The sequence below is a fragment of the Myotis yumanensis genome, unplaced genomic scaffold (assembly GCF_028538775.1).
Source record: "Myotis yumanensis isolate MYYU_CA2020_CCGP unplaced genomic scaffold, mMyoYum1.0.hap1 SCAF_17, whole genome shotgun sequence".
NCBI lineage: Eukaryota > Metazoa > Chordata > Mammalia > Chiroptera > Vespertilionidae > Myotis > Myotis yumanensis.
This window is the reverse complement of record NW_027223768.1, coordinates 40,444,160-40,471,871: the sequence shown is the minus strand read 5'-3', so window position 1 is coordinate 40,471,871 and position 27,712 is coordinate 40,444,160. Positions and strand designations below refer to the sequence as shown.

The 27,712-nt window shown below is 51.5% G+C and overlaps 1 protein-coding gene and 1 pseudogene across 3 annotated transcripts in view; both read right to left on the bottom strand.

The window, feature by feature from the left end:
• Positions 1-16,219, bottom strand: part of ILDR2 (immunoglobulin like domain containing receptor 2) — a 59,743-nt gene extending 43,524 nt beyond the window's left edge. For all 3 annotated transcript variants that reach the window (XM_070396263.1, XM_070396265.1, XM_070396264.1), the window contains exons 1-3: positions 16,003-16,219; positions 2,525-2,857; positions 1,234-1,353 (exon numbers count right to left, since the gene is read on the bottom strand). In XM_070396263.1, the coding sequence (XP_070252364.1) occupies positions 1,234-1,353; positions 2,525-2,857; positions 16,003-16,048 (499 nt within the window). In that variant the 5' untranslated portion in view covers positions 16,049-16,219. The remainder of the gene's footprint in view (positions 1-1,233; positions 1,354-2,524; positions 2,858-16,002) is intronic.
• A 10,901-nt stretch (positions 16,220-27,120) lies between these two features.
• On the bottom strand, positions 27,121-27,301 carry LOC138996517 (U2 spliceosomal RNA; annotated as a pseudogene).
• Between the last annotated feature and the right edge of the window lie 411 nt (positions 27,302-27,712).

The window sequence follows — 27,712 nt, the reverse complement described above, 5'->3', positions numbered from 1 at the left end:
AGCCGATCCCCCATCTGATTTCCCTGGGTCCTTTTACAAAATCCACAGAAGCTGTTCATTCCTTTATTTCCTTTCCAATCTGTTCCCATCCCTTTCCGGACCACGGCAGTGTGGCTATATGATGCGTTGGCCCAAGGTATATGCACTTGAATTAAGTCAACCTTCCAATAAGGGTTGGTTATTCACAATAAAGAGTTGATTTTTAATAATTATTACTTCATCCATTCTGTAAGTCATAAAGTTAAGGCAGCAGAAACATTGATTTGCCAAAATCACACTCATGGTTGAGTGAAACGAAATCCTAAGTAGCCAATTCAAGTTTTCCCTGGGTACTGAGTTTCCCAGGGAGGGTGAAAATTAGCCTATAACCTCATTTGCCTTTAAACCTTAAATATTCCCCCAAATTGTTAACACATGGTTTCTTGAAAGCTACAAAAAAACATAATTTCTTTTAAAAACTGGCATCAAGTATTTACTTTTTCCCTACAATTCATGTGGTTTCTCTTTTTCATTCCTATGTTTTATTCCAATGTCCTTGTTCAACCAACACTTATAGAGCATGAAATATGTGCTCAATTTTAAGTTCATAGGAGGTCACCCCCACTGACATCCCTCCAGTCCACCAAAGAGGAACAGTAACTCAAAGTAATGAGTTGGCGTTTATGGAGAAATTGCTATTAATAAAGATTAGATATATATTTGCTTTGAGAAGAACTCGGACACTTCTAGGTTTCAAGGAATTTGCCTTCCAATTAAACGCTGCCACATTCCCCAGAAGCTCTTTGCAATGGCACCGTTCAGCATTAAGCTCTCCAGTTCTCAGCCATCTCTCCCGTAATTGTCTTAAGTGGAGCTAATGAATGGGAAGGATTCCTGATTCTCAGAGGTCCTGACTCACCAGTGATTTCCCAGCTCTCCTGGGTCTCTACCCTCTTCAGGGGCCTCAGGCGGTTCCTTCATGGTTAGCATATAAAAAGGTAAGTAAAGCTTGGAGCCAGATAAAGCTGGATTAATGATGCAAATGGAAGGAAGGAAAGAAATAAAAAACTAACAGAGCAAAAGAAACATTCAGGGCATTGTTAAGTAGTGGGCCATAGCCACCAAGAAATGAGATGAAGAACTACTGGACACCCGAAGCGGTCTGTCAGGGTGTAGAGGATAAAGGCTGTGTGCAGGGGCAAGGACCAAGAAGAGGAACCGGCCAGTGGCTAAGATGCTCACGTCTCCACTCACCCAACACCAGCAGCTCCACCGAGTCCTCGTTTTTGCCCTCCAGGTCATCGGGGGTGGTGATGATACAGTAATAGAGTCCACTGTCTCCCCACATGAGTTTTCCAATTTGAAGATCTGCATCTGTTTATCACAGAAAGAAGAACCCAATCCTACACCTGGCCTCTGAGAAGAGCAATAAACAATGTGGGAATGAGGGGGCCCTTGGGGCTTGTCCTGTTTACCTGGATGGTGGTTGACAAGATGTTTGACTTATCTAAACAAGCATCCTAATATATAAAAAGCCAGGGGCCATCACGACTGAAACAACCGGATGGACGATAGAACAGCAGGCTGTGTGGGGTGACCAGGCTGGCAGGGGGGCAGTTGGGGGCGACCGGGCTGGTGGGGGGGCAGTTAGGGGCGATCAGGCAGGCAGGCAGGTGAGCAGTTAGGAGCCAGCAGTCCCGGATTGTGAGGGGGATGTCTGACTGCCGGTTTAGGCCCGATCCTAAACTGGCAGTCGGGCATCCCCTGAAGGGTCCCGGATTGGAGAGGTTACAGGCTGGGCTGAGGGGAACACCCCCATGCACAAATTTCATGCACCGGGCCTCTAGTACAAAATAAAAACCCAGTATCCCTGAGGCTAGAGTCCGGGAGCCCCAGCAGAATCGGTCTTGTTCCAGGTCGGGGCCAGGAACAGAAGACCAAGCAGCCAAGCGGGTGCAGAGTACCCGAGAGCCAGGTACATTCTAGAACTACCTGGACTACTGCAAAGGAGCTGGCTTTACAGCAGTTCTTCAAAATGCAAATTACCCACTAGATCAAATCAGACTCTTAGGGCCCTTTCTTGTCCAAAGCTGCAGGGAGCAGGAGCAAGGGTGGCAGTGAGAGAAAACCACCCAGGGCGTGGCCATGGCAGACATCTGGCTCAGGACCCCACAGGCGTGCAACCCTTCTCCCAGGGAGGAGTCTGCTTCCTGAGTTCAGGAAAGGCCCTGCAGACTGATGTCAAGGTGTCTGACAGAGGCAGTTCTTTTGCTAGAACCTATTTAATTTCGGTTCTGACAGCAGGCCCTCCAAATGGAGGGCAGGTCAGGGAGGAAGGCTCCCCAAGCTCAGCTCCGTCTGCTCTGGCTGTCACATGCTCCCCCCCACGAGCCCATGAAAGCAAGTCGATGGGGTTCTTGCTGCTCCCATGTCCCAGAAAATCAAAGTCTTGAGAGGCTGCGAGGCTGGGAGGCCAGCACCCTGGGTCATGGAAGACTGGTACTAAGGTCCCTCCCACCCTAATTCAAAGCAGAGGCTCGATTACCGTGGACGATGGTGACCTCTCGGCCCCTGTAGAAGTCTCCCAGGGTGACGGTCGAGCCCTGTTTTGAAGCGACCACTCGAACGGTCCTCCTGCTGTCCAAGCAGTCCAGGTAGGGGTCCCACTCCAGGTTTCTCTTGCTGAGAGACTGGGCCCGGGGAGAGGCCATGCCCAGGGACTCCCCCATGCGATCCTGGCAGTAGGACTTGAACTTCCACTGCACGACGGCGGGCTGGCGGGAGGACGTGGAGAAGTGGCAGCGGAGCAGCGTGGGCTGGAAGAGCATGGCCACCTGCTTCTTGTCGGGCACTGTGACCTGGAGACCACCTGCCAGGGCTGCAACACAGAGGGAAACATCCATGCAGCATCGGCACCCAGAGCGTCACACAGCGCGTGGGCATGCCCTCCTGCCTCACCCCCCTCACCTGCCCCCCCACCTGTTTTCTCCTTCAAGTTAATGGCATCAGTCGCCATCCGGTCGCCTTGTTCAGAAACCTGCCATCGCTCCCAATACCCAACCAGTCACTAAGTCACGTCAATGTGATCTCAGCATTCTTAGTACGCCTCCCCGCCTTCTCACCCACTTCTCAAATGCCCTCCTCCGGTCTTGCGTGTACGACTGCAATAATCTCATCTGTCCCCACTGCAGCAGCTCACAGGCAGTGCCTCCGCTTTAGTTCCGGTGACCTTTCTACATCTGACTGTTAGGGCTCTCCTTAAAACCCCCCACCCCTCCTCCTTGGCCTTCAGAATTCTTGGCAAGGCATTTAGGGCTCTCCCTCTCCATCACCCAGTCCCTCCTACCTCCTTCACTTCCTGCAGCACCTCTGAGCGCCATGTGCCCCAGGTGCGATTTCACACCTGTTGCTCCTTGTTTCTGGGATGCATTTGCCTCACTTCTTTCCCTGGAAACTTCCTTCCACTTTTCAAAACCCAGTTCAAAAGCCACCTGTGACCAATCAGTGCATTGGTCACTTCCTCCCTGGCCGTCAGTCTCCCCCGAGTTCTCCTGCAGACATGTGTTATAGTACCTTTGCAAGGATCTGTGTCCATACCTGCCATGCCCGTCAGACTTAGCCTGCTGTCCGGGCCTGTGAAGCCCATAGGTACTCAGCACATATCTGATAAATGAGGCCAGTGAAGACAGGAAGTGTGCTTCAGGGGAAGTGACTTCCCTTCCAGCCGGTGACCAAGCAAAGGGGTCATAGATGAAGGGGAACGAAGGCTTTGAGAGAAATGGAGAATTTCAGATCAGAAGCAGTAGACTAAGTTCAAAAGCTCTGAAGGATGATCTAAAGTGGGGGTGCGGTGGGAGGTAGGGGAGAAAGCAGATGAGAAGTTTCAGTGGTGAAAAGACACAACCTGAGGCTTAGTGTCCAAGAAGGAAGGAAATTTCAGTGAATGAGAGACCTGGGAGCATTTGGGAGGCAGAGGACCTCTATGACTCAATGGTAAGATCTAGGAATGCCAAGCAAAGAGGACATCACTTCCTCAGGTGAACGGGAGGAGAGTCAAGAGTTTCTAGCTCAATGTGAGGTTAGAAGCAGATACAGAATTATGATAAGCAGAAAAAAAGGAAAATTAGTGCAAAGACATGAATAGAAAGAGGTTCAGAAATGAAGCCAGGAGCCTGCCAATCAGCTTCCGGTCGCTTGGGGCAATTTCACCCGAGAACTACAGGTGGGCTTGAGCCATGCAGGAAAGCCTGGTTTCACGCGTGGGTGCCTTCTGTCCTTTATTGCTGCCAACGTTCACTGTGACTCTACAAAGCAAAGCCACTCTCCAGCTCAGCCATGCACTATTGAGAGGTGTTTATAGAAACACCTTGGACGAGGGCAAGATATGGTATTTGGGCCGATGTCTCCAGACCTCCAGGAGGGCCTCTGTGAATGCACGGGGAGAAACTAGCTTCTAATCCCTGTGAGGAGAAAAGGGCTCTGCTCTCCGTGGAACTGGGAAGCGAACACAACACAGTGCTTGAGATTTAGGAAATCTTCAAGTGCTTTGAGTCTACCAAGCGCTCAGTGGCTGCGATGGGATAACTGAAGGGCTGGGAGAGCAAGTGAAGGCCGATTCATGTGGGAATTTCTAGGACTCTGCAGGGGAAACTGGTTAAATGAGCCCTGAATGCCATGAATGGCCCAACAAAATAGTACTGGTGTCAAAAGATAGGGCCTGGAACCTTATCTGGCTGTAGAGTAGTGGTAAGGCCCCGGGCAATCCCTACCTGTAAAATGAGCCTAGAATTCTCACTCACTGGGTTGTTAACCATTGTCACCTCCTGGGTCCCCTGCAGAGAGTGGGCCATGCAGAGCCCTGTGACCATGGCCTATAGAGGGTAGTTCTCACATACTCATCCGTCCCTTGCCTGCAATTCTGAGGTTCCCACATCTTGATGACCATCCAGCATCAGTAGGTCTGACTACAGCCAGACTGTGTAGACCAGCTCCATACAGGTGTGAAGAGTTCCCACCTGGGAACTCACTTGAGAGCCCCAGCTCCCAGGCTCCACTGCTGCCCTCCCCACCCCCCATCTCCCCCATTCCCCCACTCCCAGTACGGATGGGCTAATGCTCTTCTCCCGGACTCACACAGCTGGATTAGGAAAATTCTTTACAGTTCCTCCTTAAATTCCACTGCACTACTCTAACCTTATGATTCTTCTTCCAGTCCCATTCACCTCCCAATTTTCCAGGTACCCCAAATGTGACAGAGGGGTGAAGTGACTTCAGTGAGTAGTGCCCACGGTTGGGTAACCAGGGACGGGACGGTTCCCAGCACGGGGCTGTGTACTTGACTCCACTGCCTGTCGGCTCTGCTACCTATTCAGGCAAACTTGGGGAATCACATTTCCTAGCCTTTCTCAGATAAATAAAACCAGCAAAGGAGCAGGTGCAGCCAGAAGCACTGGGGGTTGTTTTATCAGAGTGTCAGGCATGGCGTTTTGTTCATCAGAAGATTCCTAAGAATAACCTCCTTCCCAGCTCTGTTCACTCAGAATGAGAGACCAAGCCGCTGGGCCCCTGTAATTATTAACAGGGGTCACTCAGTTCTCAGCTCCTGCTATGACATGGACATAAACTCCTCCCCAGAGAAGGAAAACATTCTCAGAATCATCTGCCTTGTTACAGCCGGAGAGCTAAGGCGTGGATCTTACAGTCAATCCTAAATTAGAGTCCCCTTGTTGTGCTGGAGTCTACACGGGCTAAGCAGAATGTCTTCGAATGCCAGGTAACTAAGTGCAGACATCTCCGCCTCTTGCAGTATTTATTCATCTGCATCCAAGCTAAGGGTCACTCTCTCCCTTAGTCCCAACTACTTACGGCCTCGCTTCCCTCAAGCCTCATCTGCATGTTTAACCGGTACTTCAAGTGAAGCATGTCTACACCTCATCTCTCATCGCCCCTGCTTCTACCCTTTGCTGGTTCTTCCTCTCCCAGCTCTTCGCCAGTATACCCCCAACCTACTGCCTCAGAGAGAAATCATAATTCTGGTAATTTCCTCTCTGGCCCTGACCACACTCGGTTGGTCGCTAAGGCTAAGCTCTCAGATTTGACCTTTCTCCATTCCCACTGTCATTCCTTAAGTCAGACATCTACCGCTGTTACTCCATAATAGTTACAAAATGCTTCCCACATGAGAAATTGTGTCCAGCACTAGCCATGTAGTACCTTAGTGAATTCTCTCAAAAACCCTATAGAGTAGATATTAATGTTATTATACCCCATTTTATGGATGAAGAAACTGATTCTTAGAGAATGCCGGCATCTTCCCAACGTCTCAGAGTTAGCAAGTGATGGTCAGCTTGAACCCAGGCTGACTGGCTCCAAAGTTCTTAACCACCACCTCCCACAGGACCTCATGCTGTCCTGTTCTATAGCAGCCTCTTCCGTGGGGCCCTACTTCCAGCCCGATATGCTCTCCACGTTTCCTCTACCAAGACGTAGCTAACCCTCTGTTCCCTGCTTTCAGGCCTCCGTTCCCTCCCCATTCCTTCAGGATGAAACGCCAATGCCTGGACATGGCACATAAGGTCTTCCCCACCATCTGGCTCCAGGCACGCTCTGGACAAACGAAAATATTTCTCTCTTTAACTATAAATACTTATTCCCTCCCTCGGAGGACACAGTGGCGTGTAACTGGAGGAGTTCCTGGCACAGATGGAGAGAAGCCCTGAGCGTGGTCGTGCACGCACACGAGTAGGTGTGGGCACACTGCAGGGCTCTGGGTCCAAGAAGGTCTAAAGGACCAGTCCTTGATCTTGAGAAATTCAAGATAAACTTGGTTTCTAACTCTACGGTCCACGAGGGCAGGGACCAGGATTTGGTTGACAGTACTCGGTACACAGCCCAGCCCAGCTGAAGCTCACGCGATGTGGGGTGCATCAGTGAATGAAAGAACCGGGGGGGGGGGTGATCTGAAGGGCCTTTCTCAGCAGGTCCCCAGTGCAGAGAATGCATTCTGGCCAGGGTCCAGGAAGGCTGCCTAGGAGGCATGAGTGGCCGCTCCGAGCAGCAGCCCCATCTCAGTGAGTCACCCCAGGTACCTCCTCACCAGGCCAGGAAGATCAGCTCCAAGTGCAGATAGTGCCTCCCTGGACGGCAAAGTGAGGCCCTGGCCCAATTCTCACATACGGAAAAGGACTATGTACTTGAGAGATTAACAAAAGCGGGGTCTGAAGCAAGGCTGTTCTTATTTTAGCGCTTTCATTTTTTTCAAAGCAAGTTCCTTTTCCCCGCAAGTAGTAAGCTATTCCTGGCAGCATCTTTGTGAGGCAGATCTGTAAGCCCAGCCCCGCTGTAGAGAAGCAGCGCTTGCTTGAAAAGGTCATGGAAAATTAGAACTGTTAGCGACAGGCGTCTTCAGAACTATCTGCAGCTCACCCAGCCCTGAACTCTTCAAGCCCCAGAAGTAGGATCTGACCTCAGGACTGCCCCATCCCAGCATGCCTCGGCCTTCGGGTCTAAGATTTTCCTCTGGCCACTATGGCAACACAAACCTTCCTTTTCCTGCCTCCGAGTTACATCTTCTTTAAGAAATTCATCTTCTGTCTCCACATGTGTAATGTGTCCCAGTTTCCTAAGACTGTTTTAGGGACGATTAATGGGCAGGTTTTCTAAGTGTCAGATGAGTAAGGTGTGTCCCAACAGCTGCTCCAGGTCTGTCCTGAGTCCAAACAAGGAGAGGAAGCCTGTCCATCCCTTGGCAACATTGTGCAGGGAAGGAGCAAAGGGATGTTGACCTACAGGCTCAAGATTTTAAGGCAAAGAAAATGCAGCTTGACTCCCTCCCCAAGTAGAACCATTCATCTTCTTGATATACATGGGCTAAAAAAATAAAATAAAAAAGAGCCCTGGCCGGTGTTGCTAGGTGCTTACAGTGTCAGCCTGAGGATGGAAGGGTCTTGGGTTTGATTCGATTCCTGGTCAAGGGCACGTAGCTGGGTTGCAGGTTCGATCTCCAGCCCTGGTTGGGTGGGGCGCATGTGGGAGGCAACCAATTGATGTTTCGCTCTCTCTCCTTCCCTCCCTCCCTTTCACTCTCTAAAATTCAATGAAAATAATATCCTTGGGTGAGGATTAACAATGACAACAAAATTATAAAATAAAATTAAGTAAAAAAGAGTTGACAAAGAATAGTAGACTTCCCCTTGGTATTTGCCTAATATCTAAACCTGATTCTCCCGCTGTCCCATTGGTTCTGTGAGACAATCAACTTCCAATAAATTCCTTTCCTGCTTAAGTTCTCCTGTTTGCTACCATGATACCTGATTGCTTGATCCATTTCAGGGTGGGAGTGACCAGATGTACCATGTTGAGATTTAAGAAACCATGAAAGCCTTCTTTTACGTCTCCCCCCCAAGAGTCCCCAAAGGCCGCAGTCTCTCCCCCTTCTCCATGGGGCTAAGGTAAACACCAGTCCTTGCCCACGTGGGCTTGGCTCATGGCCTGATTAGAATTTGCTGCCAACACTCTGGCACTCTGCACACAGAGAGTGCCATTCGTTAAGCACATGCTCCGTGTGTCCAGTGGAGCCATGCTGTCCCGTTCTCTGTCACCACAGAATAGATGAGAGCCAGGAGCCTGTCTCCTTCCTGTCTCCTTCCTGTCTCCTTCGCCTCATCTCCAGACATCTGAAGTGAGCTAACGCCTGGCGGGCTTACCTGCTGGTCCAATGGGACCAAAGCCGTACTCCAGAGGGCAGCCTCCACCTCACAGGAACCCCTGGTTTACTCAGAGGGGCCGCTTTCTAGGATGCACCAGCCACTTGCACAGAGAAAACTCCAGTAAGAAAACTCTCATCGATCTTTATCAACTTATCGGTGTTTCCAGGCTAGCTTTCTCACCTGAGCTCCAGACCCCAGTACATGACTTCTTTTTATTCTCCATCTGGATGTTACACAAGCACTTCAAACGCATCACTCTATGGAAGGAGATGCTAACTGTCCCCTTCTGTTAGTATCAGAGCTTCCCAGGTGTTAATCTGGCCAGCCACGTACTAGACTCTCTTGCAGCTAATTGTGGCCGCACGATTAGGTGAGGACAAAGGTATGTGAGGACAAGTGATATGTGCGACTTCTGGGTCCCCTCTCTGTGCTGGGCCAGCACAGCCAAGGCTTCGGCAAGCCTGGGGCATGCTCTTGGGAGCCACATGTTTGGAATGGTAGACTCACCCCTACTGGGTCTGGATAGTTACAAGAGAGAAGGAAATTATTTTGTGTGAGTTACTATACTTTAGGATTTCTTTGTGATAGTAGCTTAGACTGTAGTACTTTAATGCAAAAGCTTGAAGCTTTACCACCCTTAAGATGTTTCTCCTCCTGTACTCGTTCATGTCCATGGGTGGCATCCCCGGCAACCTCAAGCCAGAAGCTTGGGGGAACCTTTAACATTCCCTCCCCTCCCACCTCCACATCCAACCAAGCCCATGCCTTGTCCTCCCTCCCTGCTCGTCTGTCCACTTTTCCCATCCCCGCTGCCCTAGGTGAGCTCGGGATCTCATGTCCCGCTTCTCTCTGCAAGTCTCCCCACGTCTAACCCACTCTCCACACTGAGGCCCAACTGCTATTCCTGAAATGCGCATCTGATTGTGGCAGCCCTGGCTCTGACCCTCTGGCCACTTCAGGAGCATAGGGACTCGTTCCAGGTGGGGCCGCTTTCCTCCATTCCCCCTGAAGCAGTAAATTCTCCCACCACACTGAAATATCTAGGAATTTCAGAAAACATCATGTCCTCCCTTGATTCTTGGTCCTTGCATATGCTGTTCCCTCTGCAAATGTCCCTTCCTCATCCCGCTCTCCCCTAGTGACTTCTACTGATCCTTCCGTCGTACTTGCTTAGCTATCACTTCCTTTAGAGGCTCTGTCTTGCTCCTACTATGGTCATAGTGCCCTTCAGAACCACATCACATGACCTGAGAATCTATTTGGTCATCTGTCTCCTCCATTGATAACAAACTCCCCCTCCAATCTTTTTGAAAGACTGTACTACATAGTAAGTACTCGAAACATCTGTCAACAATTTGACCTGGTGGATTATGTTATTTGTTCCCTATTATTTTTCCCTCCCCTCTCTTGTATGTTCCCTGTAGGTGGAGTACACTAACCACCCCATAGACTGTGGGCTTGACCCTGTGACTTGCTTTGGCCAATCAAATGTGAGCTCATGTGCCAGGAGGCATGTCCAAGCAGAAGTTGGAAAGGCATTTGCATGGTGTGGTTCCGCCCCTTTCCCAGGTTCCCTTGAGCCCTCCTCGGTAAGAGAACAGTATGCGCAGATAGCGGCTGCTCCCTCGTCCTGGGTCTTGGAGTAGGAAGACATTGAGAACTGAGCCCGGTCCACCAATTCCAGCCAACTCCCGGCTAACCGGCAGCCACGCCGCCCTAAACGTTGGCTGCTGTGAGCTGTTCTGATTTAGGAGTTGCTTGTTGCTGCATCAAAGTGCTGAATAACGTGCCTGTTTGGGGTTCCTAAGGAGTATGAGGGCCTACTATGTGCAAAAGGTGATGCTAGGAGTTCCACATAATTTCAATGATCACAACAACCCTCTCACTTTAAAGCCAAAGAAATGAAGGTAAAATATTAAGCTAGTAGTCAAAGGTCAGTTGGAGCCTAATCCCTGTCTCCCACTGCCTCTCAGGCCGCCTCCAGATGAGCCACGTGCATGGAGGGGGAGGGCAGGACCCCAAGCTGAACGGGCAACGGCCCTGCGGGGCTGCGATGCCACGGACAGCATGGAGGCTGGAGGCGCCCTGTTCCGGGGTCCTCCTTGTCTCCTGGCCCATAGAGAACACTAGCCATCCAAGATGTCTTCTTTCCTTTTCAAAGAGCCAACATTATCTTCAAGACTAAGACCTTAAGCCTATAGACGCCACAGCTACACCCTGTGGGCCTCCCCAGGGGCTCTGACACGCAGCAGCGTCCGCTGTCACGGGTCACCTCTGCTCTCCCGTGCTGCATCCACTCCTTTTCTGTACCGCTCAGGATTTAACGTGAAATGCTAAATGCTTTCCTTTCTCACTGCCCTGGCAGTATTCCCCTGGGTTCTCTGGACTCTGAGCTCGCTCCCCAAGGCCCCATAATAGACACCAGGTGTGACCCGAAAGACTGTTTCCTTTGGATCCCGGCACTTGAAACAAGCCATATTAAGCCAGTGACACTGTTTCATATTCTTTTCATCAATGAGAGACCATGGCCTCAGGTGAGTCACCTCTGAGCCTTGGTTTTCTCAAGCACTGGAGGTGACACCAGCCGTGCCCTCTTAGAGGGACCAGAGGGGTAATGAACCTGAGAGCCAGTTAACAGAGACAAGCACTAGGGCACATAAATGCGCAAGAGCCGCCGCCACATCGTACCTTCCTTTATAGTCCGGACTCGGGACCAAGAGGCTTAAGAGCGAACGTAGTCGGAAGAATGAAGAGGTGAGTCCAGAAGAAAACGTTAGACTATTAGGGGCATCCTAGGGCCATGCTGGCTAGAGTCCTGCCTGGGCCACAGCTTGCCCCACTCACTCTCCCAGTCCTGAACACGAACACGTTCCATCGTTCCGACTGACCCTGCTCTGTCCGCCAAGCACTGGGTGCCACCCCGTTTGTCCCTCTGAGGGACCTAACAAGGGCTCTCCCTTCCCAGCTGGCGTCTCTCCTGCCAGTCATTCACGGCCAGGGCAAGGCTGCGGGCACTGGCTCCTCACTGGGGGAGTCATCAGGAAGACTGGACCTGTGGCTCTGATTTCTAACTCCCCCAAATTGGAGAAAAGTTCAGAACCAGACTCTTAGAGCTGAAAGGGACCCTAGAAACCATCTCATTCAACAGATTCTAAGACCCAGATCCCATGGCGGGACAGTTGGTCTGTGGAGGAGATGAGGGCAGAGCGTCAGCTCCCAGCCAGGGTCCCTTCCACTAAGCAAGTCCTGGCACTGACACTGTGAACACTGGACGGGCACGGCACGAAGGACCTGCACCAGGACGCTCACCACCCTGCAGTAAACCCAGGGCTGATGCCCAGGTCTGTGCACACTGGCCAGCCTGCAGCCATGTGAGTCTAGAACAGCCGAGGGCAAACTACGGCCCGCGGGCCGGATCCGGCCCGTTTGAAATGAATAAAACAAACAAACAAAAAGACCGTACCCTTTTATGTAATGATGTTTACTTTGAATTTATATTAGTTCACACAAACACTCCATCCATGCTTTTGTTCCGGCCCTCCGGTCCAGTTTAAGAACCCATTGTGGCCCTCGAGTCAAAAAGTTTGCCCACCCCTGGTCTAGAACCTGAGGAGTGACGGGGAAGGAAGGAAGTCCCTCTCCTGGTCCAGGGAGAAGCATCAGCTGGGGGAGGGAGGAGGAGGGGAGAGTGGAAAGAAGGTGCTCTGGGGTGAATACGGTGTCTCCCAGGGGACAGGAGACCAGAGGAGGGAGAGAAACGGAAAGGCATGCAGGACAGGGAAGCAGCTCATGGAAGGGAGGGGTCAGCAGTCTCTCAAAGCGGCCCTTCCTTCTCCAAAGCGCAGACACTTGACCTCTCCACACCCAGGCCTGTCCTCCCACGGTCACCAGGCATCCACCTAACGCCAACCAGACCAGGCAACAGCCTGGAGACCGCCCTTCCGGCTGGGGCTGGGTCAGGAGCCCGGGAAGCCCACGGCCCCTGGTGCAGGCCCCACTGCTTCTGCTCATCTCATCGCTGCGTGTCCGCTTCCAGGCTGAGCGCCCCCTGAAGGCAGGGACTGTGCCTCTTCGCCTGCTAACCCTACACACGCCTGGACATGGCAGAACGCAGCAGCTGACTGTGGGCATAAACGTCTCACCTGGGCCATCACCTCCTCTGCGGCCGTCTCAGAGCTGCTCCGCCCACCCCAGGTTCGGGCTGGACATGCCTCCCCAAGCTCCCGTCACACATGTGCTCTCTCCATAGCAAAATGACCTGAAGGCTCATTTGAGTCACTGTGTAGACTGACAACTCTTTGAGGGCAAGGACTGTCTTTTGTTGTTGTTAATTGTCACCGGAGGATATTTTTTCCCCATTGCTTTTCAGAGAGAGTGGACGGGAGGGAGGGAGAGAGGGGGAGAGAGAGAGAGAAGCATGGATATGAGAGAGACACATCGACTGGTTGCCTCCTGCACTCGCCCTGACCAAGGCCCGGGAGCGAACCCGAAACCCAGGTATGTGCCTTTGACCTGGAATCAAACCCTCTACTCCTCGGTGTGCGGGCCGACGCTCTAACCACTGAACCCACCAGCCAGGGTGCAAGGACTATCTTTACCTCTTTATTCTCAGCACCTATCACAGTACTTAGACACCCAGGAGTTTAACACACGCTTGTAGAATGAATGAACCAAAACAAAGGGGAACCAAAAGAAACGCTACTAGAGCAAGCAGTCTTCATCAGGGAAACCCCATCTCCAGAGTGTCCCCCCTCCCCCATCCCCCCTCCCCGCAGGCTGCGGGAGGGGACCCCAGGCCACGCTTGGGAACAAAGAGCGAAGCCTCCAGGCTTCCTGCTCCGGGCACCTGTTGCACCCACAGCCACAGCCCTGAGCATTTTGTTTTGTTTGAAACAAGAACAACAGAACACAATCTACGACAGGAAGCGACATTCCAGCGACAATAAGAAAGCACCAGGCTGCTCTACAGCTGTGCGAATCCAGAAAGAAAGACAGCAAGGAGCTGCTGGAGCCCCGGCAGAACAGTGGAGTGTTGATTAGAAATTGCTCAGCCTGCGTTAGAAGACAGAACCGGGGGAGGGGAGGGGAGAGGGAAAAGAGGGGGAGAGAGGGGAGAGAGGGGAGTGGGGGAGAGGACAGTGCGTGTTTTCTCCTGGGCTCTGACTCATTTCTAATCTGTCCTTTCCTCCCTTCCTCCCTCCCTCCCACCACCCCCTCAAGAGAGAATTCATTGATTGGGCCGGACTGCACTGTCTTACCTTTCCTCCCCTGGCTTCCCTGTGAAGGATGAGTCTGGATCCACTCCCCGTCACTGCTCTTCTCCCCTCCCGCCCCCTCCGCCATTGTCGCCTCCACCTTGCTCAGGGTGAGAGCAGCTTGTCAGGCACTGGGCGGGGGGTGAGGCAGGAGCAGAAGCTGGGATCGGGGTCCTACGGGTGTTCAGGGGACCCAGGGAGCCAGCCGCACCTGCAGAGCAGAGGCCCAGCTCTGACAGCGAGGGCCCTGCTCACTAACCTGTTGCCTGCTTCCGGGCAAGGGCGGCCTCTCTGCGTGCAGAAGGAAGAAGGCGCGGGCAAAGCAGCCCACCGTTCCCAGCACAAACAAAACCAAACCCTACAATGAAAACTCAGAGGCCGCTTAGGAGAGAGCCACCCACGGGCGCTGGTTTGAGAGCACTGGGCTCTAGTCTCTGCTCCATCACACATTTGCTGGTGCTTGTCCTGTGGGCCTCCTTTCTGTCAAAGCTGCTGCCTGGGTCCCTGGCTGCCTGCGTCCCTGCCAGCGACCTGATTCCACTGCCGCAGAAGCCGTGAGCCACCACCGGCCAGGGCTGTTTCCCTTGCTCCCCCTCCCTGCAAGGCCCTGGGGCTCTCTGACTCAGGGACCCTCCCAGGTGCCAGCTGACTTCAGGGAGGGTGCCATGCAGGCTCAGGGCCAAAGTTCCCGGGACAAGATAACAGAGAAGAAGAGGCAAATTGAGGACACTGAGGATCAGCGAGGGGGGAGGTGGCAGGCCCTGGCAGGCCAGGGGAGGGGGAGGCATGGATCAGCCAAACCCTGAAATTACAGATGATTCACATTTGAATAGTGTGGGAGGGAGACACGCAGAGCAGGCAGGAGAGGCCAACTCAGCGCAGAGCCCCCACCGGGGACCACGGCTGAGGAGCCAGGTAGGGCCCTTCCCTGGGAACAGGCAACGCCAAGGAGTCAGGCCTCTCACTCTGAAGCAGAGGGGAGCAGGGGTTGCCTCTCCTGAGCGTATGTCACCCTCTCGCTGGGGTGAGTTAAATGTGCTCCCCTTTCCTACTGACTCGATTCTCCCAAGCCTTCTGGTTGGAGCCCCTGGAGCGGACAAGACTTCATCTTGGGGTGCTACTTTGCGTTTTCTCTCCTGCCTTTCACGGCCCCATCCTATCCTCACAACCTTTCTGATCCCTGTTCCTCTCCTCCATCACTCGGTCTCCACGGTCATTGCCCCAGAGCTGTCCAAACCCCCCAACCTTGCGAGCACCCTGCCCCAAGCAGAACTACTGTGTGACTCCGGGCTGGCCACCCTGCCTGGCCACGTGTCTCTCAAACACACAGAGTCATGAGGGGGGGGGGGGGGCGCTAAAGTGTCAGAAACAAAAGCCTTTGCAGCCCCCAGGAGGGTGGGAGAAGTTCACGAAAAGGAAGGGAAGCCTGGAGGGCCCAACTGGAGGACGTGGCAGCTGGGAGAAGCCCTACCTTCTGAGCATCTCTGCCGATTATCTTTACTGGGGGACGGGGCCTGTTTAGGGTGGGGGGAGGAAGGGCCCTCTCTCACGGTGGGACCACTCCCAAGAGGTACAAGTAAGACAGCAGGGCCCTAAATCCCACAACCAATGGAACCTCCACCCACCTGCCTCCTCACCCGCTGCCTGAGAATGCCCCTGGGTCCCCGCGTCTCCAGAGAAGGAATTAAGGAGACGCTCCTCCGCCCCCGCCCCCGCCCCCAGCGCCAGTTTCCCTAATTAACCAGCCTCCTCGGAGCTTCCCTTAGTCCCGCCAGGCTCTCCCCAGCACTGCACTCGGGTCCAGAGAGGCAGAACCCTGTGGAGGGGGATGCCGGTTCCAAAGAACCACCTCCAGTCACTAGTGGGCCAGACACCTGCCTCTCCAGCGGCTCACTTGCACTCGGAGGTCCCCCACCCCCTCCCCCCAACACGCAGCCCCTCCCCCACGTACCCAGCCGCTCACAGCCTCAGCACAGCCGGGGTGTGGGGTGGCGGGTGGGTGCACCCCCACGGCGAGAATATATAGAAAGTTCCCCAAGGCGGTGGCGAATGCCGCTTACCTGTCAGCCCGAAGAGCGCCATCCACGCCAGCGAGACCCGGTCCATCTCCCCCAACTTCCCATCCAGGGACGAGTGCGCGAGCCCAGTGGGGAGCGGCGCGGGCGCGGGATCGGTCTGCGCGACCGGAGGCAGAGGCGGCGGCGGGCGCGAGCGGGTGTCCGCGTCCCCGGGCGCCTCCCCGGCGGACAGCGCGGACGGCCCCGGCGCGCTGCCGCTCGGCTCCGACTCCGCACCCGCACAGCTCCCGCTCCCGCTCCCGCACGCCAGGCTCCGGGCGGCGATCCCGCCCCGCAGCGCCGCCCGCTGCCCGCCCCGCGGCCTCCAAAGTTTCTGGGTCACGTGCTGGCCCCGCGGGCAGCACCCGGCGGCCAAGTGCACCAGGGGCGCCGGGGGCGGGCGCGCGGGCTGCTCGGAGCCAGAACCGGACCCGCGGTTGGGGACGTGAGCAGGGGCGGCTGTGCGCGCGTGTGGCCCCTGCCAACCTGCGCTGCGAGAGGGGGACGGAGAGGCCAGGTCGGGACCGCCGGGACTCGGGGCAGCTCATCAGAAAGTCCCCCCGGGCAAGGGGTTGCTTGGGCTGGGCCCCGCCCCTCTGTCTGGGTCGCTTTCTGACGCGCAAGGAACCAAGATGCTCCGCAGAATTGGAAAAGGTGGACGGGAATCCCGCGTCCTAACTTCCTCCTGTTAAAACATTACTAAGGGCACGCAGCTCTTCAACAGGAATTGCCAAACGAGAATGAAATAAACAATATGTCGGCTTTCATTTGTCCAACATTTACCGCTTCTCAGCCTTTTGGCTGAGATCAGGCGCACTTGCCCAACACTTCACAGTATGCAGGACACATTCGCAGCTTATTTCCATGTTGTAAACAGATCTGTGGTGCGTGTGCGTGTGCGTGTGTGTGTGTGTGTGTGTAAGGAGCCTGTGTGTTGAGAGACAAGGCAGAAAGGTATGTTCCCAAAGATAATTAAGCACCTACTAGGTGCTAAGAACCTGGGCTACGAGGATGTGAGACAGACTTCTTGCGGTCAAGGGCCCATCTTGGTCCTTTAAACACATCACTCATTGGTAGGAAAACAGGGCAGATGCGACCCTGGAGATATGGAGAAAGTGCCCTGGGAACTTAAGAAGGACTGTGTGTGAATGGGGATGAGACCTGAGCATCAGAAGAGGTGAGAATCCGCTCTGCACAGTGGTCTTGTTTGGCTGCCTGACCTCTGAATGCCCTGAGTCTTGAGGAATGCCAACTATGGAAGCCAAAACAGCTAGAGCCACCCTGACCCCTGCAGCCGGAGGACAGCCCGGCCCCTGATGGCCTGGGTCCCTCTCTCTGAGCTGTTTGAGTTCCAGAGCAAGTGATGCAAGAAGCAGAGCCAACAGAGAATTGGTTTTTCCTCGACGGGCAGTGCATCCAGGGCTCAGGGCAGCGGTGGGAGGTCAGGCACCAGGCTGCCCGGAGGTGGGAGGTGCAGACTGCCATGGTCTTGGGTGAGCTTGTCGGTTCCAGCCCACTCTCTGCAACTGGCTCCTCAGCCTCCAGGCAACTCTGCGAGCTCCCCACCGCCTCACGTCAATCCCCTCGCCGCTGCTTTTGGCAATTGAGAGCCTGACTAATATGCCCTGTGAGAGACATTTCCTTTCAGATACGAAACGATAAAATAAAATAGAACATAGAACTAAAAGAGTTACCTAACACTCGTGGGTTTCCTGTCGGGTTGTCGGCACAGTCCTAGATGCTTCACCAGCGTTCACTTTTCACCACAATGAGGAAACTCAGGCCCAGGGACCGGAACTAACTGTCCTAAGGTCAGGTAACTAGGAAGGCGCAGGGGTAGGATTTGAACTGAGGTCTCTAAGCTCTGAACCATATGCCCTTTGCATCATAAAAGGCACCTCTAGACCAGAGGTTGATATGGTGATGTATTGGTATTGTGCCCTGCCATCTCCTGTGTGTGTGTGTGTGTGCACACATACGTGCATAGGCACGTGTACACGGTGCACAGAAGTCTTTAGGATCTAAGCGTGCACAACAGTGATACTTTATGCAAAACTTGGGCATAAGAGCCGAGAAATGGGGGACTGGCTGTGCAGGGAAGTGGGCAGTGATACCACAGGAGAAGCGAGCTGTGACATTGTGCTGAGGGTGTGCCTGTGTGTAGGTCAACGAGGACTCGGAGCTGGGGAAGAGCTGTGCGAGAGGGAGTCACGAACCGGGCCTGCCCACCATCAGCTTTGTTTCCTGCAGCGCACCCTGTGTCTTCTAGCGAGGAGGTGCAGTGGGTCTGCCTGCCCCTCCCGAGTGGGCGGTCCCCAAGGAGCAGCTGCACGGACTGAGTCTATGTGTGAGCCCCTCTCAACGCACATGCTGTCTCCAAGGCGGGGAGGGCTAAGGGGAGCGTGCAGAGTCCATCTAATGATCCGGGACGTGAAGCCTAAGCGATGGAGACCCGAGGGGAGACAGGGCATTCTTTTGCTGCATTGGCGGGGATGGCTGGGTGACACCAGAATCGGGGTGCTCTTCCAAGTGTGGTTTCTGAACTTTTAGCATCAGCATCACACCAGTGGCTGCCCAAAAGGCAGATCCCCAGGCTCTGCTGGGAACGATGAGATCAGAAGCTCTGGGTGTGCCCTGGAGGTGTGCATTTTAACTGCCTTCCTCAAGTGCTTCTGAAACACACGGGACATAGGGCCACCCCAAGCAGAGGTTCATCTTCATGGCCCCGGGAGGGTCTGGATCCCCAGTCCTTCAGACTTTGTGCTGCACCAGAGACAGGTCAGGGCACAGGCCTGTGTGGGACCAGAGCAGATCCAGGAAGCCCCTGTGTGACGCGTAGGTACACGGACTCACAGGCCTTGCCATCAGAGCAGCATTTTAGAACAGAATTAGGACGTGGGGAAAAGAGAAGTGAGACCTGCTGGCTGCCGTTAGCAACCACATGGCTATAAATATAACCAGCTGAGCCCTCCCAAACATGGCTTCATTGCAGGCCCAGGCGTGCAGGCACACGAATCGCTTACATGGGTGTTCTTAAAGCACACAGGTAACATCGCCTTTCCTCTTCTCTTTTCTGACCTGGACTCCAACACATGTTTCTCCCCCCTTCTTTCTGTACCATTGAAAAAGGTTTATAGAGGCGCTGGCCGGGTAGCTCAATTGGTTAGAGGGTTCTCCCAATACATCAAGATTATGGGTTTGATCCTGATCAGGGCACATACAAGAATCAGCCAATTAATGCATGAATACGTGGAACAAAAAATCGATGTCTCTCTCTCTCTCTCCTCTCTCTCTCTCAATTTTAAAGAAGTTAATTCACATATCATGCAATTCACCCATTAAAAGTGTACAATTCAATGGTTTTAAATATGTTCAGAATTTCTGCACCATGTTATTTTTTTAAGTTTCCTATCTAAGTTTTGTCCATCTTTCTTTCCCTGGTGCTACCTGTTAGGTTTGTTATCTTCCCCATTCCCTGTATCTTCAAAACCAACTTAAATGAAGTATAAGTTTTAAAACATTTAAATTAAAGCAAGAAACTAAACAACAACAACAAGATACCGAGACTCTGGGCACCCTATACTGAGAACTGGAGCCATTTCAACCTGGAAGCCTTTTCCTACTGAGGAATAAGCAGCTCTGTTAAGGAACTGCCTTGCAGAAAGGAAATGCAAATGCAAGTATAGGATGCCAAACACTTTCAAAGCTGTCCTGCCAAGAGCAGTGGGAAGTGTATAAGTAAGAGATTGGGAGAATGCTGAAAACTCCACTTCTCAAAGCAGATTTGCAGTACTGGCTGCCTCAGGCTTCAGATCGAGCTGCAGTGGCACCTAGAGCTGAATTAGGGGTGCCTGCTTGTCCACCCTGAGGCCACACCCCAATTGGGGCAGCCTCCTCCTCGTGAGCTCCCTGATCATGCTGTCCCCACAGCAGTCAGTCCAGGAGACTGTGCAGAAAACAGAGCATGAAACTGTAGAAGAACATCAAATTCTATTTAGGCCGTGGTCTCAGTGATGGGAAATGCATTTAAGGTGGCAACGGGAACAACGGAAGAGTGGCAGTGGCTATGCTGGGTGGGGTTGTCGTTCCCTCGTATTTCCTTCTTTATAATTGAATACGTCCTCTGATATTTCTATGATGTAGGAAAAGGTGCTGGACAGAAGCTGTCGCCGAGTGCTCTGGGACACCCCTGGAGGAAGGAGGGAAGGCAACAGGTGTTCTGTCAGGCCCGTATCTCTAGCCAGATACAAAGCCCCCACGTGTACACCTGCTCTCGCCTGCCTTGATCGTCCGCAGTTACCAACTTCCTTCTGCACAGCTGTAGCCCTGGGCGTCCTGCCGCCTGGTGGCTCAGCCTGTCATTCCTGTGAGCTACAGGCCCAGGGATGGAGTAAGCCTGCCTCTCTTTTTGGACCCCCGTCTGCAGGTTTTGCTTTTGTTTCTGTTTTTGCTTCAATGTTAGCATCCTTTGGGGACCAGAATGGCACTGACAGCTCCCAAATGAGCAAGAGAACAGATTCCCGGGGTCAAGTGCATCCTTCAGCCTGGCAGAGGGGGGGGGGGGGCGCGGGGGGGGGGGCGCGGGGGGGGGGGGAGATGAAAGGTGGCCCGTCTTCCTGCCTGTCGCCAAGGCCTGAGGTGCTGGGTGAGTGGTTCAGCCAGAAGACTGCATCTCAGCCCCAAGCACTCTCCTCAAGGCCCTGGGCCCGGCACAGGACAAAGACAGAACCTAGGGGAGGGAAGTGAGCCAGAGCAAGTATGGCATCCGATGACCTCACCCCCAGAAAATGGGCCAGGACACTGAGCATCAGAAAGGAGACAGCTCAGACAGGAGAAGGGTCTGGTGGGCTCTCCAGCTAGAGTTAAAGAACAGCAGCCTTGGCCGTGGTGCTGGAGCCCTGGGGCAAGGCTCTCACCAGTTAACCCTGTACCCCTACCCTAGTTCTGACTGGGTGCCTGCCACACACAGACGGTCTGTAGGGATTTGTCTAATGAATTACAAACTGTTCAAGAAATTATATAAAGGGTATTCTTCTTGCTTTTTCCTCCTCATCTCTTCTGTCTTCCCTGAATTCATTATTCTATTCACATGTAGGGAGCACCTACTATAGTCTAGAAACTATGCTGTCTAGAAAATCAAGATGAATAGGACTTTAAAGATGAGTAAGTCACAGAGCGTACGGTTGAGTGGCAGCCACGTGTGTTAGGGTGGAGGAGAGACAGGCGTGTGGTCTTTAAATGTGACAGTGGAGCAGGGCCACCTTAGCACATGGGCCAGGAATGGTGGGGGAGCAGAGAGAGGGGGCAGTTACCCATCAGGAGTGCTGGTCAGAGATGTCTTTGTGAAAAGGTGGCCGCTGAGCTAAGTCTTCAACATGGTCTGGGCAGAATTTCTAACAGCAGAAATAAACCAGAGGTGGTGCAGGCAGCAGGCAGCAGGCAGAGGTGAGCGGGGTCTCTGTGGGAATATGGCTTCATGAAGGGCAGAGTCAGCAACAAGGCCAGAAAGGTAGGCTGACGTCAGGCCATGGGGAGCCAGGCCACCAAGTCTGGACTTAATTCTCCAGACAACAGACCACCCATACGGATATCAAGCGGAAGAACAAGATCAGACCTGCGTTTCAGCCAAGTTATTCTGGCCACAGGGTGGAGGATGGGTTGGTGGGAAGCGAGGCAAGCAGAGGCCTTTTCCAGGTAAGAGCTCAAGACCCAAGCACAAGAAGGGACAAGCACGCAAACTAGATTATGCAGCAGCAGGAATGGAAGGCAGGCGGCCAGTGAGAGACACACTAAGGGAGACACAGAGCCAGGATCCGCACGGCCTGGCGCGAGGCCACAGGCGTGCAGACGGAGCACGCAGGGGGCACCAACCAGACTCAGGCTGAGTCACTCGCAGATGTGGTCGTGCATTCAGGCCACATCTAGAGATGGCGGGGGACTCGGAAACCCCCTTTTTTGCTTTGGCAAAGCACCTTGAGCATTTCTAGTCAACAGTTTGGAATGAGAGCGATAAGGAAGCACCGATCTCACAGAGGTCAGAGCCACCCCAGGCTGTGTGGTCCGGGGAAGGCACTTCGCCACTCTAAGCCTCAATATTTCATTCTGCAAAATGGGGGTGATCATGAGTCTATTTCAGGGGGTTGTTGTTAAGAGCAGAGATGATAACCCTGGTGCCATATTTAACAGCCTGACACAGTGGTGTTCCATGACTGTGACTCATTACTATTACAGCACAGGTTGGAGGGTGCATTCTGAACAAGGTCAGGGCCTTCATTTAAACTAGCATCAGGGAAAAACTAGCATTAGGAAAAATGCTGGGTCTTCTTGGGTGGTTTCCACAACACTCACTCAGCTGAAAATCACACCTTCATAAAAAAAAAAAAAAAAAAAAAAAAAAAAAAGGCAGAAGCCATCATGTCTCCAATGGCTATCACCCATTTAGACTCAAGTCCGAGGTCCTTACAGTGGCCTTGCAAGTGCCACATGATTTGGTGCTAGCTCCCTCTCTAATATCCTCTCTCCTTTCCCCCTCGCTTACCTCACTCCAGCCACAGGCATGCTTTGCTGTTCCCGAAACATGCTTGACACGAGCCTACTGTGGTCTTCTCACTTGCTATTCCCTCTGACTGGCATGCTCTTTGCCTGACATCTTCCTGTTTTGCTTCCTCACTTCCTTCTGTTGTTTGCTCAACTTTCATTTCCTCAAATAGGGCCTTTTCTGACCACCCTAAAATTACACCTTCCACAGGTCCCTGTTCCCTTATTCTGCACCATTTTTCTTCACTGGACTTATTGTCCAATAAGATGTCTTACATACATAATTGTTTATTTCTTTATTGCCTTCCTTCCACACTGTAAGTTTTGTTCTATTCAAGTTATTATTATGCCTAAAGAAGGGTCTGGTGCTCAGTAGACTTAATAAATACCCATTGAATGAAAGAAGTGCTTCCTCCTGGAAACACTCCATTCTCTTGTTTTCCTGGTTTTGCCCCTGCTGCTGCTACTGCTTCTTTTAATCCTCACCCAAGGACATGCTTAGAGAGAGGAAGAAGGGAGGGAAGGAGGGAGGGAGAAATCAATGTGAGAGAGACATCGGTTGCCTTCTGCACATGCCCTGACTGGGGATCAAACCTGCAACTCAGGTATGTGCCCTGATCGAGAATCAAACTGGCAACCTTTTGTTGTACAGGATGATGTTCAACCAACTGAGCCACTCCAGCCGGGCTCTCCCTGCTTCTTCAGATATTCCTTCTTAGTCACCTTTACTGGGCAACCCTCTTCTAACTGGCTTCTCAGTGCTGTGTTCCTCAGAGCTCCATCTTGGATCCTTTCCCCCCTCTCTTTACCCTCACCCTACATGATCACATCCATTCCTACAACGTTACCGTCTTTATGTGGCTTACTTCCAAAATCTATCTCTAGCCCAGAACTCCAGACACAGATAGCCACTGGACTGTATAATAGGTATTTCAAAATGAGCATGTTCATAACTGAATTCTGGGCCCTCCTTCCCCTCCCCTCCCCTCCCCTGCCCCTCTCCCTCCCCCTGCTATGCACACGGAACAAAAACCTGCAACCCTCCAGAATTCCTGAACAGAAAGATTGATCTGGCTGAAATGAGGGGGAAACTGTTATGTTTATGGAGGACTTTATTTAAGCAAGACTGAAAAAAATCAGTTTTATCAAAGAAGGAGAGGAGCAGGTCGTAGGTATCACTGGGAGTGTTGGACACTCTTTTCACTAGTACTGTCCTCCTCCCCTAGTCCTCACTCTCTTAGAAAAAGGCACCACTGGCCACTGGGTTACTCAAAACCAAAACCTTAGGATTCCTACTTTTTCTCACGTCCACTCCAATGCATCAGCCACTTTTCCACAAAGCACAATTTGAAGCCACCCTCTTCTCTCCACATCTACTGCTTCTTCTCTGTTTGATCACCATCATCTCTCACTGGACTCCCGAAGGTGCCTCCTACCTCATGTCCCCATGTCCATTCATGCAGCTTTGAACCTATTCTCCAACTAGCATCAAGACTGATCTTAAACTGTGAACCATATCATGTGTTTTTTAAAAACCTTACATGACCACCCATGTACTTAGAATAATACTTAAGCCCGACACTGGCCATGCCCAAAGACCTGCTGATCACTCCATCCTCAGCACGTATCATTCTCCACTGACTGGACACAAACCAGTTTCCTGTCTGTCCTCAGGATACACCAAACTCTTTATTGCCTCAGTCCTTAACATATGCTCTTCTTTCATTTCTTCTCATGACTAGCTACGTTTCAAATGAATTTATCCAGCAGCCTGAAACAACTAAACACTGGTCAAAATATATGAACCAATGTTTTCAGACATTGGCAATGAGGGAGCAGAGGTGAGGAATCCCTGAAAGAGCAGAAATAAACAAAGGTGAGCCCAGCGATTGCCCCAGCTTGCTACCTGAAGGCAGTATCCAGAAGGCAGCATCAAGAGGGGTAAGTCAGGCAGAGCTCCTAGGTCTTTCTGGGATGAGGAAGTAGAGTTGGGTGTCTAGGTGCCACAGTGGCCAGCGTGTGCAGGGCAGAGTGCCAGAAGAGAGAGCAGCACAAAGAAAGAGCTCTGGACATCCACTGAGGCTCTTCCCTGAACCTCCAGCGGAATATGTGGGAGGAAACCACACAGTGCCATGGAAAGAAAACCGAAAGGATCAGAAGGAACAATCCTTGAAATTCACCCAGCGCTATAAATAATTTGTTTCCATCAGCCAAAGTAGGAAAATCTCCAAACTCACGGGTTGTCGGGCACAGTACTCAGAAGGGTGCTATATCAGCAGAGGAGAATGTTAGTCCTAAAGGTTGCTCTGATTCCAAATAACAAAGCATAAAAGCTAGCCACAAAAGAAGAAAAATCTAGACTCAAACTGTTTCCAGATAACATAACTCTGACACAGAACAAAGCACAAGAATTCTAAGGAGAGCACAAAAATATGTAGCACTCAACATGGTAAATTTTATTTTGGTCACCCAAGCAAATATTATGAAGCTTGTAAAAAAGCTGGACAATACACAACCCATAATAAGGAGAAAAATTAATCAGTAGAAACAGACCCAGAAATGATACAGATGGTGGAATGAGTAGACAAGGACATTAAATAATTATAACTATACTCCATATTATAACTATGTCATATACTCTTCTAACCATGTTAAAGTAGAGGAAATATAGACCATTTAAGTAAAAATATGAAAGATATAAAAAGGCTCAAATGAAATTCAAGAAATGAAAATTGAATGATCTGATACAAAAAAAATACACTAGATGGGATTAATAGATAAGAGATGGCAGAAAGATTAGTAAACGTGAAAAATACCTATAGAAACTGAAACTGAAACAGAGAAAAGAGCCTGAAGGAAAAAATAAACAGAACATCAGTAAACTGTGGGCAATGTCAAGCAGCCTAAGGGGATGATGAGGAAACTGGTTGGTGATGGTTTCATAGTTGCACACGTGGTTAAGCCTTATGAAACTGTATGCTTTAGATATATTCAATTTATTGTACTTCAATTGTGTCACAACACTGTTATAAGAAAGCAATGGCCCTAACCAGTTTGGGTCAGTGGATAGAGCGTCGGCCTGTGGACTGAAGGGTCCCGGGTTCGATTCTGGTCAAGGGCATGTACCTTGGTCGAGGGCACATCCCCAGTAGGGGGTGTGCAGGAGGCAGCTGATCGATGTTTCTCTCTCATCAATGTTTCTAACTCTCTATCCCTCTTCCTTCCTCTCTGTAAAAAATCAATAAAGTATATTTTTTTTAAAAAAGAAAGCAATGTGGAACTAAAACAACATTGGAAATGGAAGTAGGGTGGTGGACAAGTGGGTTTGTGGGAGGCTGAACAGCACCAGGTGTTAGACCGCAGAGGAGTTCAGCAACCTCAGTAGTTGAGTTCTGGCTAAGAAAGAATTCAGAGACAAGACTCAAACTATAAGAGCAAGTTTATTTAGAAAATCACAGAGGTAGATGTGATCCATAGAAGAAATGGGCTCAGGCAACAAGTTACAGAGGCAAAAGAAAGGCCCTTGGAGCTTTAGAGCAAGAGAGGAAAGGAAAAGGCCTCTGGGAGAAGGGGGTGGGGAAAGGCCAGGGTGTGCTCCATGGGAAGAGCTGCACTCTGTCCCTGAACCAAGGACTTTTATCTGGAGGTCTCAAGGGAGAATCCCAATAGAACATTCATGAGCTTTCCTGGTGAGCCCCCCTTGTGGTCTACTGATTAGTCAGCACCAGGGGGTCCCTAGTCAATGCAGCTGGTCCTGATGTCAGCCCTGTGTCACTCCATCTGATTTTGCTGCTTCTCTGGGCTCAGAGCTGAAACACAGCTGAAGCCTAGATGTCATCTTCCAGGAGTTAACATGTAGAGAGTGGTCCTGCAAGGGCTTGTAGTTCTGCTGGTTGTTAAGCACCCAGGACTCTCCACTCTGGTGAACCTCTACACCTGGCCTAAGGTTCCTACCCTGCTCATACCTAATTGCCTACTGCAGGAGACCAAGTGTGGAGAAGCAATAATTTTCTAAGCTGCTTATCTATTTGGGAAGAGTGGGGTATGGATACGTCTTAACTGCATAGCTTGTTATAAAAATGTTTTAAAACAAGTATCTTAAAAATGTATGAATAGCCACTGACTGTAGTAAAATAGACTGTATTTCTTGAAACCAGCTGAAGGGTTCAGCAGGGTGACTAAATGCACAAGATTAACAGTAAAATCAATACCTTCTCTACACACCAGCTGTAACCAATTAGAAAATATAATGGAAACAAGAAAGCTTTCATAGTACTATACTATGAAATACTAAGAACAAATATACTCTAGGAACAAAACTAACAGAAAATGAACCAGACCTTTATGAGGAAATCTATAAAATCTATAATGTCCTATTCAAGGACATTATTTTAAATCTCAGCCTCTTACTGGGTGTTTCCTCCCTAATACTTACTAAAAACTGCATTTAAAAAAAACACATATTCTTTGCAACAATAATAAATGTTACCTGATTAAGAAAGGTGAAAAACAAAACAATATTGGTTTTGTCATCTTCCCCCCCTTTGCACTGTAAATTTCTTTTTTTTTCTTTTATCTTTTGTATGTGTGTGTACCGTTCCCGGAGGTACTGCAATACCGTGTCGATGCGCAGAGTGGACGGAGCAAGCTCCTATTCCACCTTCCTGCTCCAAAAATCCATTTAATATATTGTCCTCGGGAAGAGGACGTAAACTGATAAGAACAGATACTACACTTGATCTTAGCCAAAAGGCCGAGAAGCTATGCGCTTTAAGTTTCTCGGGGAAAAAGATTTTGGTTGCAAGGGTCCTCACTCCGTCCCCTACAGATACCTTGCACAGTGCTTGCCACAGTCAGCACTTATAGTCGCAAACCCTGGGGGGACTGGAGCACTAGCGGGCCCTCTTTCTCTCCCTGCTGGGTTCCATGTTACGCAATAATGCCCAGAGATTGCTCCACGCCTTCCACGTGACCACACCCGACCACAGCTCATCCCAGCCAATCAGAATGCCTCACACCCACGACCACGCTCCGCCCCCACCGCCGCTCGCGGAGGGATCTTACGTCTCACACTTCTTTTTCCACCAGCTTGGCCCATGCGGCTGCGCGCTGCGCCCTGATTGGCCAAGGGCTGTGGTGCTGCGTGCGCGCAGGCGCAACCTCGGTTACTAAGGGC